We start from the raw sequence: 20,385 nt of genomic DNA on the forward strand, positions 1-20,385 counted from the left end.
TTTATTTTTTTTTTAAGATTTTATTTATTCATGAGAGACAGACAGAGACGGTCAGAGACATGGGCAGAGGGAGGAGCAGGATCCGTGGGGAGCCCAATGTGGGACTTGATCCCAGGACCTGAGGATCATAACCTGAGCTAAAGGCAGACGCTCAACCACTAAGCAACCCAGGTGCCCCTGGAAACAGAACATTCTAAGCAGACAGAAAAAGTCCAGCATATTTTAGAAACAGAAGGCCAGTATGGCTGGAGCAGGATGAGCTGGGGGAATGAGATGAAGTGGAACAGGCAAACATAGACTAGTCTGTAAAGAATCTAGATTTTATTTTAGGAAAAAACAGGACACTTTTAGGTAGAAGACTTATATAACTTGATTTATATTTTATGAAAAAGGTAATTTCAAGTATGGTGAAAATGAATTGGGTAGAAGAAGAAGGGACAGAGTGGAAGCAGGGAAATTTGAGTCCAGGTAGCCTGTCTCCAGAGTTAAGCATTTATTTAAGCACTATGCTTTATGGTGAATTTAAGGTATAGGATCTTGGGTGAAGGTATAAAACAGACGGAAATATGAATCTACAGCTGAGGAAAAAAGGGGAGGCCAAAAATTTATTAGATTGTATTTTTATCTCTGACATATATGTAGATGATTACTAAAGCCATAGGAGTAAATGAAATGGTTCATCAAGGAACACGAATATAGCCCAGGTCATAATTTATGAAATCTATTCTTTCCTCTTCAGAATACTTTTTTTCTTATACTAATAATAGGAAATACTGTTCACTATCCAGAGAGAATCTGGAACCTTTATCTTCCCCTAGAAGGAGCAGGGGCATGGGGGAAGATTGGTCCATAATGACAAGCCTTGGGGTTGCTGTGCAGTAAAAGAGCTGCATGCAGGGAGACATTATCAAATCCATAGATCTCACTAAAGACACAATGACAAGAACACATAACATTCCTGAATACATATTTATAGAAAGGAAAGCCATTAATCCAACTATAACCAAGTTTGATATTAATGACCTACAGAGTTTTGTACATGGAGTTTAACACCCTCTGCTGTTAAGGTAAGTTAGTAGCCAAAGGCAAGAACTGTTGCTCCACTAAAGGCTCATAATAGCTGGCACAATCCCTGCCCACAGGGGGGAAAAAAGGGCACAACTGAATAGAAAGATCTCAGACAGAGGACATGAAACTTTCAAATGCTTTATTTACAAGTCAATTCTTCATATCTCTTCAAGCTAAAAATAAATAAAAAAAAAATGACCAAAGAACTCCTAATTCTATCAAGGACAAGTTTATCTACATTCCTGGGCACAGTTTAGGAACAGTAATTGAAGCCAAGGGAATTCAGCAAAATGAGAAATGTTAACACTAAAGTCTTCCCTCAGCTTCTTCTCATTCTTGTTTTTCTACCATGTGGAGGTGTGACTCTTAGCATTGCTCACTAAACAGGAGACTAAGAATAGGACTTTCTGTTTAAAGCACAGAGTAATGGAGGTAGTAGTCATGCTAACCAGCTATTTAAGTGGGGATAATGATGGCCACAATGGAGAGATGTGCAAATTACATAGAGGACTTCTGATGAGTTTGAGAAGGAAGTCACCATGTTTCCTGAGCATAACTGGAGCTAAAGGGACTACTTAGTATCTCTAACAGCTCAAGCTGTTTCCCTGCAGCTCAGAATGCTTTCCTCCTAATAGAAACCTCTATCCTTCAAAGCCAGGCTCCAGTCCTGCCTCTTGATGAAGACTCTTTCCACTGAAGCACACTAGTCATTCTCAACTCCTATGGCTGTCTCTGCTATTTTACTTAGTATCTGTTTAGTGTCTGTTTTATGTCTTTTTGTCTCTTGCCTTCGGTAGATTATGAGTTTCCTAGAGGCAGAGACCATGTTTTATGGATTTTATTTTTTTATTACAAAAATGTTCAAGCACTCACAGAAGTAGAATAGTGTAGGTGATATATATGTGTAGTGTAGGTGAATATATTCATATTCATCACCCCCATATATTCATCACCTACATTCAATAATTATCAAGATTTTGTCTCATTTTCCTTATATATACATCCCTTTTCTTCTATTAAAATATTCTGTAGTCTATATTTAAGTATTCATTTCTAAAAGAAAATACGGACATTTTCTTAGGCAACCACAATACCTAAACAAAATTAACAGTAATCCCTTGGTATTACCTAATATCTAGTTTATAATCAAATTTATGCAATTGCCTCAAAAATGTCTTGACATGTTTTGTTATGAATCAATTTTCAAAGACGATCCATATACTGCATCTGATTATTATATCTCTTAATTCTTTTATTGTAAAGCATACCTCCCCTTCCCATTTTGCCAATGATTTTTTATTCATTTTTTAAGTTTAAAATCAATTAATTAACATATAATGTATTACTGTTTCATCAGAGGTAGGGTTTAGTGACTTATCAGTTGCACATAATAACCATCTACCGATTTTTCCTATTAAGTGTACCACATTCTGGATTTGTCTGTTTCCTCCTAGTCTTAAAAGCTATGTTTATCATGCATTTACTCAACAAGTATATATTAGGAGCAGAATATGAGCCAGAACTCTATAAAATGCAGTGCTACAACAGTGAATACAACTATAGTCCTGGCTCAGACAGAAGAAAGCCATACAAAATATTAAGTATTAGCAATTATAATATGTGCTATGAAGGGAAAGCACAAAGTAGTAAGAGAAATTATAGCAAGGGAACCTAACCTACTTTAGGGGTCAGCAGGAGTATTTATTTTATATAGTTCAATGCATCTTGTACAATATTATGTAAATAAACATTCAGTACTCCCAGGCTGGCTGGGAGAGTAAATTTTCTTCAAATTATCAGCCTTGTAAGTTAAAGGACACATCACCATCTCTGAAGTTATGAACATCAAAACTGATTCTCTTAGGAGTCCATGTTAAAGAAAGCTGAAAGGGCAAACAAATTGTTTTCCCTAGGTGAAATAAACTATTTTAGAAGAGAAGAAAAATTCAAGAAATGCATATCAAGTCAAAGAAAAAGACCACATTTTCTGGACCACTAGTTTAAATATTAGGACATTTTTGACAAGGAACAGAATGGATATTATTGAAACCTAGAAGAACAAGCTTAGTAGAACTCCTGCCATATTGCTCAAAAGGGCTTTCAGGTTAAAGTTGAGGGAGGAAAACTATCCAGGCACACTTTAAGACTGGCTAGAATGGATGGAAACCAACAGAACAGAAAAACAGTAACAGAGGAGATTAATGATAATCCAGATTTTCATTTTAAAAGGTTACAGCACTATTTTTAAAGTATTACAAAATATATAACTTTCATACAGCACTATCTGCTTGAGACCAGTGTAAATGCTTAAGTCACCCTTGTCCACACCATATGTTAGTCTCGTTGGGAGCAAATACCTTCTGCTATGGCTTATACTGTATTCTCCACCCACTGCCAAATTCACATGTTGAAGCCCTAACCCTGAGTGTGACTATATATATTGATAGAGTCTTTAGGAGATAATTAAGGTTAAATGTGATCATATGGATGAGGCCTTAGTCTGACAGAACTGGTGCCTTATAAGAAGAGGAAAAAAAAAAGGAGTGCCTGGGTGACTCAATTGGCTAAGCATATGACTTGATTTCGGCTCAGGTTATGATCTCAGGATCATGAGATCAAGCCTTGTGCTGGGTGTGGCATGTAGCCTTGCTTAAGATTTTCTCTCCCCCTCTGCCCTCCCTCAACCTCCCACCAATCCCACCAAAAAAAAAAAAAAAAGAAAGAAAATCAAAAATTTTCAAAAAAAAATAAGAGGAAGAGACACCAAAACTCTCTTGCCGACATGTGAAGAAACAGTGTGAATGTGGCTGTCTGCAAGTCAAGAAGAGAGTGCGTGCCAAAAACTAAAACTGCTAAACCTTGATCTGGGACTTCTAGCCTCTAGATTGTTGAGCAAATAAATATTCCATGTTTAAGCCACTTTATCTTTAGTATTTTGCTATGACATCCTAAGCTGACAATTACACTTTCTTAATTCTTTTCTAGTATCAGAGATTTAAAGCTCTCTATTCTGCATGACTTGTAGAATATGCGTAATTTGAAGGATACATCAGAAACTAAAGCTATGTGTATAAAAAACATACCTTGATACCTCATCAAGAAGACAGAATAAAAATAATCAGTTAAGGCTCTTCCCAATGAAGGGAACAAAATGGAACAGATGGTTTTATTTGCTTGCATTTTTTAAATTCTTGAAATTTCATATTTTTTCAACACAAATAGGAGTTCTTCTCAGGTGAACCAGATCTGGGTATTTTCAGCTGTGGTCAGCTTCTCTCTGAATCCCACTAGAGTTTGGTGATGCAGAGTAAACAAGGCTATAAATCAAATGCAATGCATTTAATACCTCAATGCATTGCAAATTGATCTGGAATAGGGGTCAGTTCAAATCGTTTTTTAAGTGAAACTATTCCCCTCCCCTGAAGGAAAGAAATGGAAGTTAAAGATAGCAAGTCCTAAAGTTATAAGAGATTCAGAAGCATGGCTGCTTATTAGAAAAGACAGAGGCCAAGTTTGTTTAGGTAAGATTCTTCCTGTTATTTATCAGGTTGGAGCCATGGATATTTAAAAACACATCCTAGTGGCTGGCATTAAATCTGAAATCTGGTGGGCAACTTTTCAAGAAATAAAAGCTACAAACAAAATAGCTTTAGTTCCATTGAGCATACTGTGGGAAATGCAGCTAATGGACAAGCATTACTGTGACTGGCAAGGCGAGGTGCCAATAAATGAGAAGAGCAGAAATTCAAACCACCACATAACAGCAACATTTCCTAAGCTTATTTCACTAATTTGTCAAAGTAGAACATTATCTGAAGTGAAAGAAAAATGAGGTTGGAAAGCACAGGGGAAGGAACTATTTAAAAGTAAAAGCTATGCTTCTTTCTCTATTGGTTAGTTATCTCTGCTTTGAGTAATTATGGTATACTTCTACCATTTCCTGATACCACACTTGGTTTTACTAAAGGCAATGTTTTCTCTTTTTCACATGATAAGCAGAGAGCTACTTCTGGTAGGATAAATTTCCACTGGTTGCTTTTTCCATTGCCTTGCCTTTTCCAGTAGGAAGAAATAAAGTCTAGTGGTTACAGAAGGAAAATGTGGAGTTCTGATATGCCACTCCTCAGAGAGGGAGTGAAGGGCCATACTCTGCTTACTGGTCTTTTTTTCCCCTAAAGAAGAAAAATTTCAAGTGCTATCTCCCATCTTTTCTCCATCTTTAACTCTCAACTTCCAACTGTTTCTTATAATTTTAAACAAACTCTTACAGGTCAACACTTGTACTCTCTTATTTGGAATGGAATGAAAAATATTCCATCATAAAGGAAGAATAGATTTCCCTAATTGTATAATTAAAACCAGTCTAAAATTCAACAAATAATGCCTTAAATTCTATTTCAGGTAGGTGTTTTAGTATAATGGTTAATGTAATAGTGTAATGATTCTCAGTGAAGCAATACAGCATGACTCTGGGCCTGGACTTCTTGGGTTCAAATCCTATTTCCACCACTTACTAGCTGTGCAGATTACATAAATTAACTTAATCTCTCTATGCCTCTTTCTCCTCATCTATAAATGGAGAACACTAATAGTACATAACAGGTTGTTGTACCTAGCAAAGAGAAAGCACTATACACATGTTAGCTACTATTAAGGTTATTTCAGAGACTATCTAAAGGGCATTATGTTAATCGCCCTCTTTGTTAGTACTATTAAACAGTTTTTAAATTAATTATTTATTTATTTTTAAAGATTTTATTTACTTATTCATGAGAGACACAGAGAGAGGCAGAGACAGGAGAAGCAGGCTCCATGCAAGAAGCCTGATGTAGAACTGGATCCCAGAACTCCAGGATCATGCCCTAGGCTGAAGGCAGGACACTCAACCACTGAGCCACCCAGGCATTCCCTATTAAACAGTTCTATGTAAAATCAAGTGAAAGTTCTGTCTTAGGTCACATAAAGCAATCCTCTTGCTAATCGGATAAGGAAAAAGGATAAGAATGAAATCCTTTCCTGAAAAATCAGTCTTAACTGACACAAAGATTTCACCCAATAACATAAGTATATACTTGACTTTTAGAGCCAAGACACTCTATTTAAATCTACGTTTCAATGAAAAGAGTCAAATGAAAAACACAATGATAGCAGCTTTTTCTAAAACACTGACATAATCTGAAACATTGCTTTGTGAGCAAAATACATACTTCTGGGGTGATCTGTTATCAACTTCAGCCTTCAGTCGTAAATTCTCTCTCACCAGGCCACCATTTTCCAATTTCAATTTTTTATTTGCCTTTAAAAAAGAGTTGAAAATAATTAAGCATTAGCTAAAACAAGTACTTTGTAAAAACTATGTCATGAGCCATCTGTATTTTTGAGAGTGCTACCAGAAAATAGAATACTAGAACATGGCCTTCAGAAACTTAAAATCACCACTGGGAATGACTTGTGAAACTGTGAACACAACCAAGCATTTTTAATCCATATTGCCCAAGCACTTTGCAATTCTCCTATCCAGGGAAATAAACAGAGCTATGTTAGTTAGCTTAGTGTCATTAAGGGACTATAGTAATGGCAAATAAGTTTTTTCCTTTTTTCACAAATGAATATTCTAAGTATAGTAACATTATACTATACGCAGTTATTTGCAAAACTAATGCTAAGAGTTAATTCTTATGAATTATGAGCTATGAGATTGATTTCTGGTTGCTACTTATTTTTTTTTTTTTAAAGATTTTATTTATTTATTTATTTATGAGAGACACAGAAAGAGGCAGGCAGAGAAATAGGCAGAGGGAGAAGCAGGCTCCATGCAGGGAGCCTGATGTGGGATTCGATCCTGGGTCTCCAGGATCACGCCCTGGGCTGAAGGCAGATGCTCAACCGCTGAGCCACCCAGGCATCCTTAAAAATAGCTACTTAAAAATAGCTTTTTAGTGATAACAAATCTAATATAATTAAACTACTTGTTTTCTTTCTTCAAAAGGCTTTCCCAAATGCCTTGGCTCACAACTTCTGGGACTCTCAAAATTGGGTCAATATTTTCTAATAAATTCTAAGGATTCTCTTTTGATAAAAAAAAAAAAAAATCCAACTATGACTTTCTTTTTGAATTGTCCGATACCTACACATTGTCTAACAGAATATTAATTGCTAGAAAATTTAGAAGTTGAATATTGATTCTGGACAAAAAGTAGTGTACCTCAATTTTAGAGTCTTCTTAAAAGCTATTTAAATTCCTCAGTCATTGCATTTTTTAATTCCAATGACTAACACTCCCTAGCCTACAAACCAATCTCACTAACTTGATCAGAGAAACATATTTGACTAGAACACTGACATTTAAAACATTTTAAAGTGAATGGGTCACAAAAACTACTGTCAACAAAAAAGCTTAAACCAAAAGACTTAAAGATTTCAAAAACCTCAGGATCCCTGGGTGGCGCAGTGGTTTGGCGCCTGCCTTTGGCCCAGGGCGCGATCCTGGAGACCCGGGATCGAATCCCACATCGGGCTCCTGGTGCATGGAGCCTGCTTCTCCCTCTGCCTGTGTCTCTGCCTCTCTCTCTCTCTGTGACTATCATAAATAAATACAAATTTAAAAAAAAAAAAGATTTCAAAAACCTGACCAATGTTTTTGACTAATTCCCAGAACTTCTGACTATATTACTTGTCCACCCACACATAAATACCCCAAGAGGATGACAAGAGAGGAAGGACAAAAAGCATTCTTCTGGGTACAACTAGCTCTTGTACTCAGACTCATCAGGGTTCTTTATTGGGCTCCTGAGTAGGTGCTCACCCTCATGGTTGCAAACAAACCAGTACTGTAGAGGGTTAATTCTTTAAGTGACTGATAAACACTATTACTGCCCCTCTGCAGATATAAAGAAAGTCATTTACTTCCTCATACACATAGACAATGAATAAAGCTCTCAAGCATAGCACCATAAGAGGAAGCACTTAGTGTATGCTTTTTGATGATGATGACAAGCTTAAATTAGAAACTCATTTGATTTCTTTTCCTCATCCCTTCCATACTGTATCGCTACATTTCAAGGTCTTTCACCAGTCCTGTGGCTCTCTAATATCCTCTTTATTGACTGGCTGGTTCCTCAACTATCAAAGGTCTTTTCTTTTTTCTTTTTTTCAACAATCAGAGGTATTTTTAGTTTAGGTGGGTAAAGATTACAAAGAGCAAAGTTCTGCCCATTTATTGCACCTAAGAGTAATGAAGACTTGAGCTAACTATTTTGCATTTGCAACACTGATTAGGTATTGATACAGGCCTCATGATGGTTTCAAAACTCACCTAGTCCTGGAAACATCAGAAAACAAGTCTATTTCACTCATTCTATGTAGTCTGAATGTTTTGTGCTCCTGTATTTGATTTATTGTATGTTATTTTGTACTTCACATTCAAATTTTGCTTCTACATTTTTAATTCATTTGTGCCCCAGTATATTGCCTAGTACTACCTAATACCACCACTAGACATCCAAAATGGGCTTATCAAATATCCCAAATAATTCTGAGGTCTCAGTGTAGCTTTGGGTATTGAATTTACCACCTGATCTTTAAAAGAGCAAAGAAAAACTTTTTTATGTATTTTTCTTTCACATATACCCCTTATACCACTTTTATAAGCTCTAGAGTAATGTTTTGATACAGATCCTGGTCTTCAAAGTAACATTTATTGCCAAAAATTTAAATCAAGTTTAATAACTATAAAAAGGAAACCACATAGAACTTAATGATGGGTCAAGAAGTTAAAGGGGACATTACTGTAACTTTCCAGCTTTCTTTCCTTTTCATATCCTCTTTTCGGACAAATCAACAGGCTAATGTTGGCCTTCAATACCCAAAGAAAGTACATTCCTCTAAACTTGGAACAAACTCAGTGCAATTATATCTGTTTTTTTTTTTTTTTTTTCTCTCTGAAAGCACTATGTTCCCTTCTTTCTCTCATTTTGGCCTTTCCTGAGCTTAAACAACATTTATTTTATAGGTGGGTATACAAAGATGGCTTAGTATTTACACTAAAGTTTCAGACTTCTATGCTACTTAGCTTTACTGAGGATCTGAGGGTCAGTGGTGGTACTTCTTTAAGGAGCTCATTAATGATTCCAAGGAGGCAGGATTCAATAATTCAGCACACTAACAATATCTGAAGGGAATGCAGACAGGTTAATGGGTGGTTGTGGACATGGATACCACAAAACCATCTCCATTCAGCACAGCAGGACTCCACTGCAGATAAACCTGAAATGAAAGCCAAAGGCTAGTCCCTTTGGCCAATAGAATTCTACAGCACTTGATTATAACAACTTCTCATACTGCTGGCATGGATCTCATCTCCTTTCCTAGATTGAAAAATCCTAGAGATTTGCCTTTTTCTCCTATGCTTTATCTTGCTGGATGAAAGAAAGAAAAATTTAAAAATACTCTTTTGCATAGAGTATTCTAAAATAGCTACTCAAAGGCTTCTTTGGAATTAGTCATTAAGTCCTTAACTATTTACAATCTTAAAAATCAGAGCATGGTAGTACTAGAAAAAATATGTTCCAAACCTTTCATTTTATAGGCAGGGAATTGGATACATGTTTTTTCTTATGCATATAGGGCAGTCACTGACATAAGCTTAAGAAAAAATCATGGCAAACCACAAAGCAGAGAAATAGAAACACATCCTTTAAATTGATGTCACTCTTCTACAAGAAGATGCAAACTCATACAGAAGCACTACAGTCTCCAATTATGGTCACAAATGGAACCACCTGATATTTCTTGGCAATTAATGATATTTAAGGAGAAAAAAGTTTAGCCACTGCTTATAAATGCTCATCCAGAGATTTTTGTACTTTTCAAAAATCTTCTAATGAGTCAAGATAATATGGCTATTTATATTTTTGAAGGTACTTAAAATACAGAATTTTAAAAACAACCACAACTTACTTCCTTTAACTTATCCACATCATCTTTTACTTTTTCATAGATTTCATTAGCTGTTCTAAGTTTTTTCTTCCACTCTGCCTCAGTTTCTGGGCCAATTTTACTTGGATTATCTGCAACTGGATGTTTATCTTCATTTTGGTTGCCTTGCATCACAGCTAAAGGATCCAGAATAGTTTTGATTTGTGACTCCAAGCTGAGATTTTTACTCTTAAGATCTTCTACTTCTTTCTGCAGACAATCTATTTCATCCTGAAAAAGAATTGCATGGCCATTATTAGACAGACACAGATTAAACACATATGTATGCTAACTTGAAGTCAATGTGTTTTTAAATTTTATACTCCCAAATTCTATAGGTATACAGATTCATTATGCATCAGAATGGGTTGTGTGGGCAGAAAGTCACATACAGTTGAAATTCTCAAATGTATTTGACTCTGATAAAAACTGGCATTTCCATTGCTTTCATTTTAATTCAGTGACAGTTTGTGGTTAAAAAAAATATAGAAACATTGGGGCGCCTGGGTGGCTCATTAGGCTGAGCATCTGACTTTCGGTCTCAGCTCAGAACTTAATCTCAAGGATGTGAGTTCAAGCCATGTTGGGCTCCATGCTGGGTGTGGAGCCTACTAAAAAAATAATAAGTAAGTAAGTAAGTAAGTAAGTAAGTCAAATCTTTGATTTTATTGAAGATATCCAGAAAACAAGTCACATGAATTCAGCAAGGAAGCAGATTCTGCAGAAGAAAATTCTGAAGAAGAGGATGTTTAATTGTTTTAGTGAAGCAAATTGAAAAAAACAGTGTTGATCAAGATCACAATAGTTTTGATGTTTACATTTTTGTTTCTGCATTTGAAGTAGGAGTTTACATTCCTATATCATATCCATCCCTATACCATATAGGTTTACTGTAATACCATATCCATCCACTTTCCATTCAGAATAATATATGTAGTTATTTGGATATGAATATTAAAACATCATGTTGTGCTCCTTAAACACATACAATTTTTAGATTTTATTCATTTATTTATTTATTTGAGAGAGAGAGAGAGAGAGAGTGCGAGTGTGGACATGTGTGTGCACACAAGCCAGAGGAGGGACAAAAGGAGAAGGACAAGCAGACTCCCCGCTGAATGGAGAGCCCTAAATGGGGCTCCATCCCAGGACTCTGAAATCATGACCTGAGCCAAAGTCAGATGCTTAACTGACTGAGCCACCCAGGTGCCCCAAATATATACAATTTTTATTAAAAAACAAAAACAGGGGCAGCCCTGGTGGCTCAGCTGTTTAGCACCACCTTCGGCCCGGGGCCTGATCTTGGAGACCCGGGATCGAGTCCCGCGTCGGGCTCCCTGCATGGAGCCTGCTTCTCCCTCTGCCTGTGTCTCTGCCTTTCTCTCTCTCTCCCTGTGTCTCTCATGAATAAATAAATAAAAATCTTAAAAAACAAACAAACAAACAAAGACACCAAAAAAACCCACAAAAAACCCAAAAAACCCCGCACTGGTTAACATAAAAAAAACAAATTAGAAAGTAGCATATTTCACACCAAAATCATTTTGCTGGCAGTTGACATAGGTATATTTATCTTACAAAAACTAATCAGACACAGAATTCTGAGGCAATTTATAGACAAACAAAATGGAATGAAAGTTATAGTCACTATTTACCAGAGCATTCACAATGCCCTGTGGGGGCTGAAGACTGACTTTCACAAGAGGGTTTATCTCCCAACTTGAGGGAGCAAATACCTACACAATGATGTGTCCGTTGAGGACAAATCTAAAACTAAAAAAAAAAAAAGGAAAAAAAATGCTTACATTTGTTCCTATCTTCTATCTGAAATAGAAAAGGGAAAAAGAAGATATATTTTTAAGTACGCTCCACACCTAACATAGGCCTTGAACTCAGGACCCTGAGATCAAGAAGCACATGCTCTACTGACTGAGCCAGCCAAGTACCCCTCAAATAAGATATTTTTTAAATGGCATTTAAAGTAAGTTTTCACTGGATGTGTACTGTAAAAAGTCCAGAGACTGAGATAGCTGTTTTACCTTGAATTCAATGTTGTCCTCATTTAAATTATAATTCTTATTTACCTCATACTCTTTGTGGAGTAACTCAAGTCTAGTTTTCCGAAGGTGCTTCCTGACTGTATGGCTTAGCATAGGTTCACTTTCACTTGTTCCTCCTACAGGGGGGAAAAAAAAATCTAACTTTCATTCCAATTTAGGCAGTATGAAAACAAAGATAAATGGTTTTCTTATTGTCTTGTATAGTTCTTCAGCTTAATTTCTACCTTTTCCCTTATATACACACTTGGGGCTATCACCTAGTCCTTTTCTTGATCTCAACCTTGAGAAAAGATAAATATCAAATAACACCATAAAAAATATCTTCAGTAAAATATCTGGGTGATTACTTACCTGTGTATCTTATTATAATAAACGCAATGAAGGCAAAGGCTGTATGTTGTTAATTATCACATTTGGACTACTCCAAATTTGAATACAAGACAACTGTTAAATGATAATAAAACCAATGATTTTATTTATATTTAACCAATAATTATATATATATTATCCATATTATCAATTTAAATTTCAGTTGTCAAATATTTATATATATCTTAATATGATCTCATATATTATAATATATATTATTATAACCAATGTATTCAAACATATCTAGTTACTGGTAACACAAGTGAAAAGATTAATGCATCTTTTTACTGAATCTAACAACCCAGTTGCAATGGATTATGAATCACAGCATTGACTGTATGTCTGTAATTCAATACAAATATACTTAAAATGAATTCTTCCTGAGAGCTCTTCATTTATGCTGTGGTTACTTTCTTGTACTTCTTAGTATCACCATAGCAAAGGCATTTTACAGATGCTCATTTTCAGGACGTTCTATCCAAATCGAAGGGTGAAAGAACTATTTTACTTAAGAGAATTTATGAAATATCACTTAGATACGAATGAAGGCAGGAGAAAGGATGTGAAGAAAAGCCGAGGAAAACACATTCAAATTATTTTAATCATCAAAGTTCACTGCAGAAAAATACTCCTCCAGCAGATTTCACCCAGGTACCGAGAAGGAAACCTTGACACAATTTCTGATTTCCCCTTCAGATTTCTTAGTCCCAAAGTCCTACTAGTTCTTCGTTTATCCTAGTATCTATCTTCCTTTCCATTTCCACTGTAAAAATCTTAAGTCCATTTTCCCTAAATTGGGACTATTAAAATGTCTTCTTATGTTTTCTGAAAAGTGTTTTCTATACATAGCAAATGAGAGATTCACTTTAAATTTTTCCTAAAACAGAAACAAATAATTTTAATTTCTGCAATCTAAGTAAGATAACTTATATGAACAGAATAAAATCCAAACACTAAAAGAGCTCTTTAAATGTTTAATTTTTCAAGGATCTTCTAGTTCAACTTTTATTGTCCCTTTTATCCACACTGGTATGGCACTGAATGTTCTTTTTTATCCTTAAACCAGACTCACATTCTCCCTTAACTGGCTAGAGCCTCCTACATGACCTACTCACACAATGTCTTTCCGCTTCAGCCCAACCCGCATATCATCACCCCAGTAATATTCCTCAAGCACATTTTGGATCTTGCCACTTCCCTGTTCAAAACCATCAGCTCACTTCACCCTTATTCTCACCCATAGAGCCAGTCCATGAATGAGTTTATTACTCAAGATTCCATGCACTAAAGTCTCAAATTTATCTTTTCATCATTATTTCAGTAGTCAGACCCAAACTAAACTACTGATCATTTATTTCTAAAAACATGCTTTGTATTTTCCTACTTCTGATCTTTAGGTCATGCTATTCCCTCTGTATGAAATGCCCTCCCCAATCTTTACCAGTTGAAATTTTATCCATCTTTCAATCTCTTAAGGCTACCTGCTTTATGAAGCCTTTCTTGATGTTCCCAGCTGAACTTCTTTGCCTGAACTCTACGGGCCTCTTTTGACCTTTAGCATCTGCTGCTTTAAACCATTAATATTTTGGTTCACATGCACAGCCTCTACCAGAATGTTAGTTCCAGGAGGCTCTAAGAGTTCTCATAGTGGCTAGTGCCCCTCATGTGCTTCACTTACAGATTATACAAAATGACCAATCCATCCAGAATATTGGCAAAATGACATCAGTGAAAATTGTCTATTTTAGTCTTCCTCCAAGTATACATTATTTAGAAATAGTTTCAAATTTGTTTTCATGTGTTTATAAAATAGGCCCTTACCAATAATCTCTTTGCAAGGATTTTCAGGTGTGATGGGAACTCTGCAAGCTGGACACTGGCTATTATTCTTCAACCACAAATCGATACAAATTGAACAAAACACATGGTTGTTGATGCATATAACAGGCTGGCGTACCTTTGAAAAAAGAAACATTACTTTTAGTACAGGGCAATAGTCAGAGTTAGTATCTCAATTGGTTTAGTTTATAATTTTTTTTTTTTTTTTTTTTTTTATTCATGATAGGCACATAGTGAGAGAGAGAGAGGCAGAGACACAGGCAGAGGGAGAAGCAGGCTCCATGCACCGGGAGCCCGACGTGGGATCCGATCCCGGGTCTCCAGGATCGTGCCCTGGGCCAAAGGCAGGCGCCAAACCGCTGCGCCACCCAGGGATCCCTCAATTGGTTTAGTTTAGAGCAAACAAATAGTTTCTCTAGAGTATAGCAGAGTAAGTGCTTTAAGAGGAAATTATCCAGGATTTATAAAAATGCTGGTTTATAATTTAAACATCAAACAATGCTGACAGAAATACTGACATACGCTAAATAGAAAAATCTTTGACTCCATTTTAACAAGCACAAATATTAATACTTTAGATTTATACTGTCTTCTATTTTACAAAGGGCTTTCACATGCACTTTCTCTCTCTCTTTGCTTTTGTTTTAAATAGTCCTCCTGTGAGGTAAACACAGTAAATATACCTCACAAATAAGGAAACCAAAATGTGAAGAAATTAGGTGGCTCAGTCAGGATTAACTAGGTGTTCTGACTGTGTGTGGTTGTCTTATAAGACAGAAAATAGAAGAAACAAGTTACTTTAGTTTTCTGATATTGTGTTTGTTTACACATTTAATGTCTATCTTTCCTATTAAAAAGGAAGCGGCATGAGAGCAAGAACTTCCTTCATCTCATTCATTCCTAAGAAGACAGCCTAGTACACAGTAGGTACTCAATAAAAATTAGTTGAAGTAACTGCTATTAATTCAGTATTTAACACGAATTAGGGAATATAGCCAGAAGGAACAATAATTTAATATTCTTCAAGTAGCAAAAATTTTAAAATAAAACCCAAAATGACACAAAAATGCTTAGGCTCTCACTTGATTCACAAGGTAATGTTACTGTGGGACTCAGAACACTTTATAGCATTGTCAGTATTTTCCTGTCCTAATGATAATAAAAATGCCATTTTATAGTCTTTCTGCACTAGAGTCAGAAGATCAAGAGGAAGCAAAGAAAGTGGAGGGAGAAGGGAAGAGACAGAACTACCACAAACCACTTTCTGCAGAGAAAATGCTTGTGCTGTTGTACCTCTTGCCTCAGAAAGATAGTATTCATTAATTTGAAAGAAATCACAGATGTATGGTAATCCACGACAGGCAAGTAATTATTTTAAGTCTCACTGTAAAGAACTTCCTGGTCTTAGTCTGGCTTTCCAAACACTGAGATGGCTCCTTGATTATGAACATTAACATATGAAAACTAAACAGAGAAGATAATTTACCATGCATTTAGACTTCCTCTTGGAGAAAAATCAATTCTAATTCATTCAGTTCAGCTGATTTGACAGAGCTGATATGAATGAATGAATGAATGAATGAGACCATGAAGGACAGCTTCTCAAACTCTTCCAAAGTATTCCTACCTACAACAAGGAGTGAATGCTTATCTAGAAGGTATTCCTGGTCAGTCTCAAAAGGCAGATAAGTCTAAATTTCCTTTACAGGAATTTAATTCCTTTAAAAGGAATTAAAAAAAGTTTTTTCCTAAAACTGTTTTTTCCTAAAAAGTCATGTGATTTGTCCAAGTCTAAACCATCATATATTTATGGGTGTTTTCATTTCATCTTTAAAGTCATGAAATAGGGGTGCCTGGGTGGCTCAGTCTGTTGAGCATCTGCCTTCAGCTGGGGTTATGCTCCCAGAGTCCTGGAATCTGACCCATATCCTGCTCCTGCTCAGCGGGGGAACCTGCTTTTCCCTCTCCCTCTGCCTGCCACGCCTCTTGCTTGGGCTCTCTCTCTGTTTGCCTCTCTCCCCCTGTCAAATATGTAAATAAAATCTAAAAAAAAAAGAATAATAAATTTTTAAAAATAAAGTCATTTAATGTTTTTAAAAATAAAAAAATTCTCAAACTAAGTACCAGAAAGATACTGCCATATCTGTCCTAGAGCTTCATTCAACATACACACACAAACAAACACACACACACACACACACACACACACACACACACCCTAATTCCTACAATACTCCCAGAGGTAGATATACCCCCTAAAATTAAGAAACTCAACTAAAAAAAGAGAAGTTATCCCCTTGGACTTTTAGAAGCAGTGATTTATTTTATTTTTTTAGTCATGAGTTCATCTAAAATGGATGAAAACCAATGGTCAAAACATAAAACTGCACATCTAAAAAGATTCAAGATGTTCTCCTACCCTTATAGGCTTCCTTCATTAGAAGCACATTTAAAGGAAGCAGTATTTTCAGGCAGCCCAAGTGGCTCAGCGGTTTAGCACCGCCTTCGGCCTGGAGCATGGTCCTGGGGACCTAGGATCTAGTCCTGTCGGGCTCCCTGCTTGGAGCCTGCTTCTCCCTCTGCCTGTGTCTCTGCCTCTCTCTGTCTCTCTCTCATGAATGAATAAATAAATAAAATCTTTTAAAAAATAATAAATAAATAAAGGAATCAGTATTTTCCATGTAATTCCTTCCACAACAAAGATTATCTCCCCAATCTAAAAGTGGTTTTGGATAACTTAGTGATTGGTACTATCATTAACTAAGGTGAGGAAGAGGAGGTCTCACATGTGGTAGAAATCAAGAATTCTGTTTTGGCCATGTTAAAACTGTGATGCCAGGTAGACTTGTAAATAGATAAGGCAGAGTCTGAGAATCACCAGCATACAAAATGATGGCATTTAAATCCACAGGACTAAGAAGATCCCTCCATGGGCAGAGTGGCTGGAGACAAGGCACTCCAGCAAGCAGAGGAAGGAAAAGGAAAAGCAATCAGCAAAGGGGGACTAGGAAGGAGGGGCCTATGCTAGAGGACAGGAGAGTATGGTCTTAAACAGAAGCCAAGAAAAGAAGTTTTCGAAGAGGAAGTCAGTGGCCAAGCATGTCAAATAATAAGAGAATGAGCTTGGGGCGCCTGGGTGGCTCAGCTGGCAAAGTGTCAGACTCTTGATTTCAGCTCAGGTCATGATCTCAGGGTTGTGAAATGGGGCCCTGCATCAGGCTCCTGGCTAGGCATGGAGCCTGCTTCCCTCTTTCCTTATCTCTCTGCCCCACCCCTCTCCATCTCTAAAAGAAAGAGAGAGAGAGAGAGAGAGAGAGAATGAGAATGAGCTTGATATGAACAGAGAAAATAACTATGGGATTTAATTGCACGGAAGTCATTGTGATCTGTTACTGACAAACACTGACAGTTTCAGGAAATGGTAGGAATAGAAACTTGATTGAAGGCTGAGAGAGAGGGAATGGTTAAGTGATGACACAGAATATAGACAATTCCTTCATGTTTTGCTATAAAGGAATGAGCATAAAAATAAAGACCATGGTAAGAAATGACAATGAGAACGATACAGTAAAGAGGGCATATTAATGATGGAGGAAGAAGAGGAGGATTAGAGCCATAGGCAGCAAAGTCCCTAAGAAGTCAAGATGGAATGAAATCCAAAGCACAAAGCAGAGGTTTTGGCTTGTATGGGACTGAGGATCTATCTTTCAGTGTAACAAAAGGGAAAGCCAGGGAAGTGAGAAAAAATGCAAAGGAGCTGAAGATCTGTTGATGGAAAAATGAGAGAACTCATGTTCTAAAATTCCAATTGCTTATATTTTATTGTTAAATATGAGGTGAGGTTACCAGCTGAAAGTGAGAAGTGGGTAGGGCTATCAACTTGAGAAAACAGAAAAAGCAGCTATTTTGAAAAGACGGTAAATTTACTAGAAATTTATATGTAGCAGGACTACCAAACATTGTTGAGTTCCTATTTGAGATCTAAGATTTTGACTATAAACCAAAACCAAATTAACACTAGTGTGTATTTTTATTTTTTTAAGTCATTCTTTTTTTTTTTTAAGATTTTATTTATTTATTCATGAGAGACACAGAGGGGGAGAGAGAGAGAGAGAGAGAGAGAGAGGCAGAGACACAGGCAGAGGGAGAAGCAGGCTCCATTCAGGGAGTCCAACGTGGGACTCGATCCCGGGTCTCCAGGGTCAGGCCCTGGGCTGAAGGCAGCGTTGAGCCACCCAGGCTGCCCTAGTGTGTATTTTTCTTACCAATTTTTACCTGTGCAGTTTTACGTGGGAAGCAAATGAATAGTTGGGTTTACCCAGAGTTGGATTTTTGCCAAGGAGAAAGAGAGAGACAAGAGACTGATGATAATAAATGACCATGGCTAACAAGGGACATGAGTATATGAATGGTAATGATGACAGTGAAAAAGTGATATTCATAAGTCAACAAATTGGTCTGGATAAGACTAAAGTAATGCTGGAGAGTAGGTATGATGAAAAGAGGATCAGAGTGAGATGCTTACAGTCAAAATACTGGAGGTGGTACAGCTCCTTTCTCTAATGTTTTTTTCCTGGGCCATCTTATCTGGCATAGTTCTATTTTCTCTCTTAATATCATGTATCGCATGTTAACATATTTTCTATGACAACTCCTGAGAATCCTCTGTAACTGGACCTCAGTAAATGGCAAAGCTTAGGCTTTGAGAGACAAACTCCAGCTCTGCCACTTGAGCTGTTTGACCTTGGGTAAGCCCTTTAGTTACAATGAGCATAGGTTTCGGTCTCTAAAGATAGTGATTTAACTTAGTACACTCTTTTCATTCAGACATTAAGATTTAATAATGTAAATATATAAACATAGAGGGTTCCACATAGCAATCTCTCAAAAAAAGAAAAAAAGAAAAGATAATATTACCATTATCTCTGTGCCTCAGAGCCAACTCCTGTAAGGATCCTGGAGCTGCCTCAATCATAACATATCCAGACCCAAACTTGGCCTACTCCACACATTTGCTCCTCTTCTGGCACTCCTTATCTAAGTTAATGGCACTACCACCTCATTACTTGGGCTAAAATACAACCGTCTCTGACTCACCCTTTTTACTTAGCCTCACCATCCAATCAATTGGTCACCAAATCCTGGTATCATATATCAAGTCTAAGTAGCCAGAGATTTTAAGATGCACCATTATTTTATGTACCACTAAGAAAAAAGAATGAAAAATGCTGCCAATTACTATAAGATGCCATCATTTGTAAGGTACAGCCAGGTTTCAAAAAAGCTATAATGTGAAAAAATTACATCCTAGGATTGTCAAAATATGTCAAATCTACCTCTAAATGTTTTTGTTTTGTTTTATTTTACCTATCATCTATCCCTTCTTTTCCATCTTCACCTCAATAATGAGTTCAGGCTCTCATTCCTTCAGCTATGGATCTATTGTAGTGACCTCCTCCCAAGCTTCCTGGGAGGAAGTGAATTTGAAAAATATTCACTTCTGTCCACCCTTCAAACTGATGCAGAACTATCTTTCTACAATATGGATCAGCAGTGTTCACTGCTCTCCTGCAAAACGCAATGATTTTTCCCTGTTCACAGTTTTAAGAATAGCATTCAAAGAACAACATAATCTGGTTCTTAAACAGCCCTTTTATCTGCTATTTCAATACTGATCTTCTATTTCAATACTTGATATAACCTACACTTCAACCACACAGATCTACTGGATGTTCACCAAATTAACAAGAACAGTGGAGGCTTCTTGTTTACCATGCTCTCATTTCTTAGCTTAATAAATCTTCTTGGCCTCCAGCTTCCCCAATCAGAATTCTTTCCACCTTTTAAGATGAAAATCAAATGTTACCTCTTCTGCAAGGCCTTCATGAATCCTTTTTAGAATCCTTTGCAGAATAAGGTCTTTGTCTGATTTTCATAAGGGTACTCCTTAAGCATTGATTTCCCTGTTAGATTTCAGGCTCCTTGGGGGTAGGGGATGAGCATGCTCATCTTTGTACCCAACTACAGCACCTGATTTAATGCTCTGCACACTCTTAAGATTTTAAAAAGTGAA

At 36.6% G+C, this 20,385-nt stretch overlaps 1 protein-coding gene across 1 annotated transcript in view; it reads right to left on the minus strand.

The window, feature by feature from the left end:
- The window catches only part of OBI1 (ORC ubiquitin ligase 1), a 41,173-nt gene that overhangs the window by 14,339 nt on the left and 6,449 nt on the right, over positions 1-20,385 (minus strand). The window contains exons 2-5 of the mRNA XM_025441109.3: positions 14,295-14,430; positions 12,129-12,220; positions 10,027-10,275; positions 6,276-6,364 (exon numbers count right to left, since the gene is read on the minus strand). Of these exons, the coding sequence (XP_025296894.1) occupies positions 6,276-6,364; positions 10,027-10,275; positions 12,129-12,220; positions 14,295-14,430 (566 nt within the window). The remainder of the gene's footprint in view (positions 1-6,275; positions 6,365-10,026; positions 10,276-12,128; positions 12,221-14,294; positions 14,431-20,385) is intronic.

The sequence above is a fragment of the Canis lupus genome, chromosome 22 (assembly GCF_003254725.2).
Source record: "Canis lupus dingo isolate Sandy chromosome 22, ASM325472v2, whole genome shotgun sequence".
NCBI classification, from domain to species: Eukaryota; Metazoa; Chordata; class Mammalia; order Carnivora; family Canidae; genus Canis; species Canis lupus.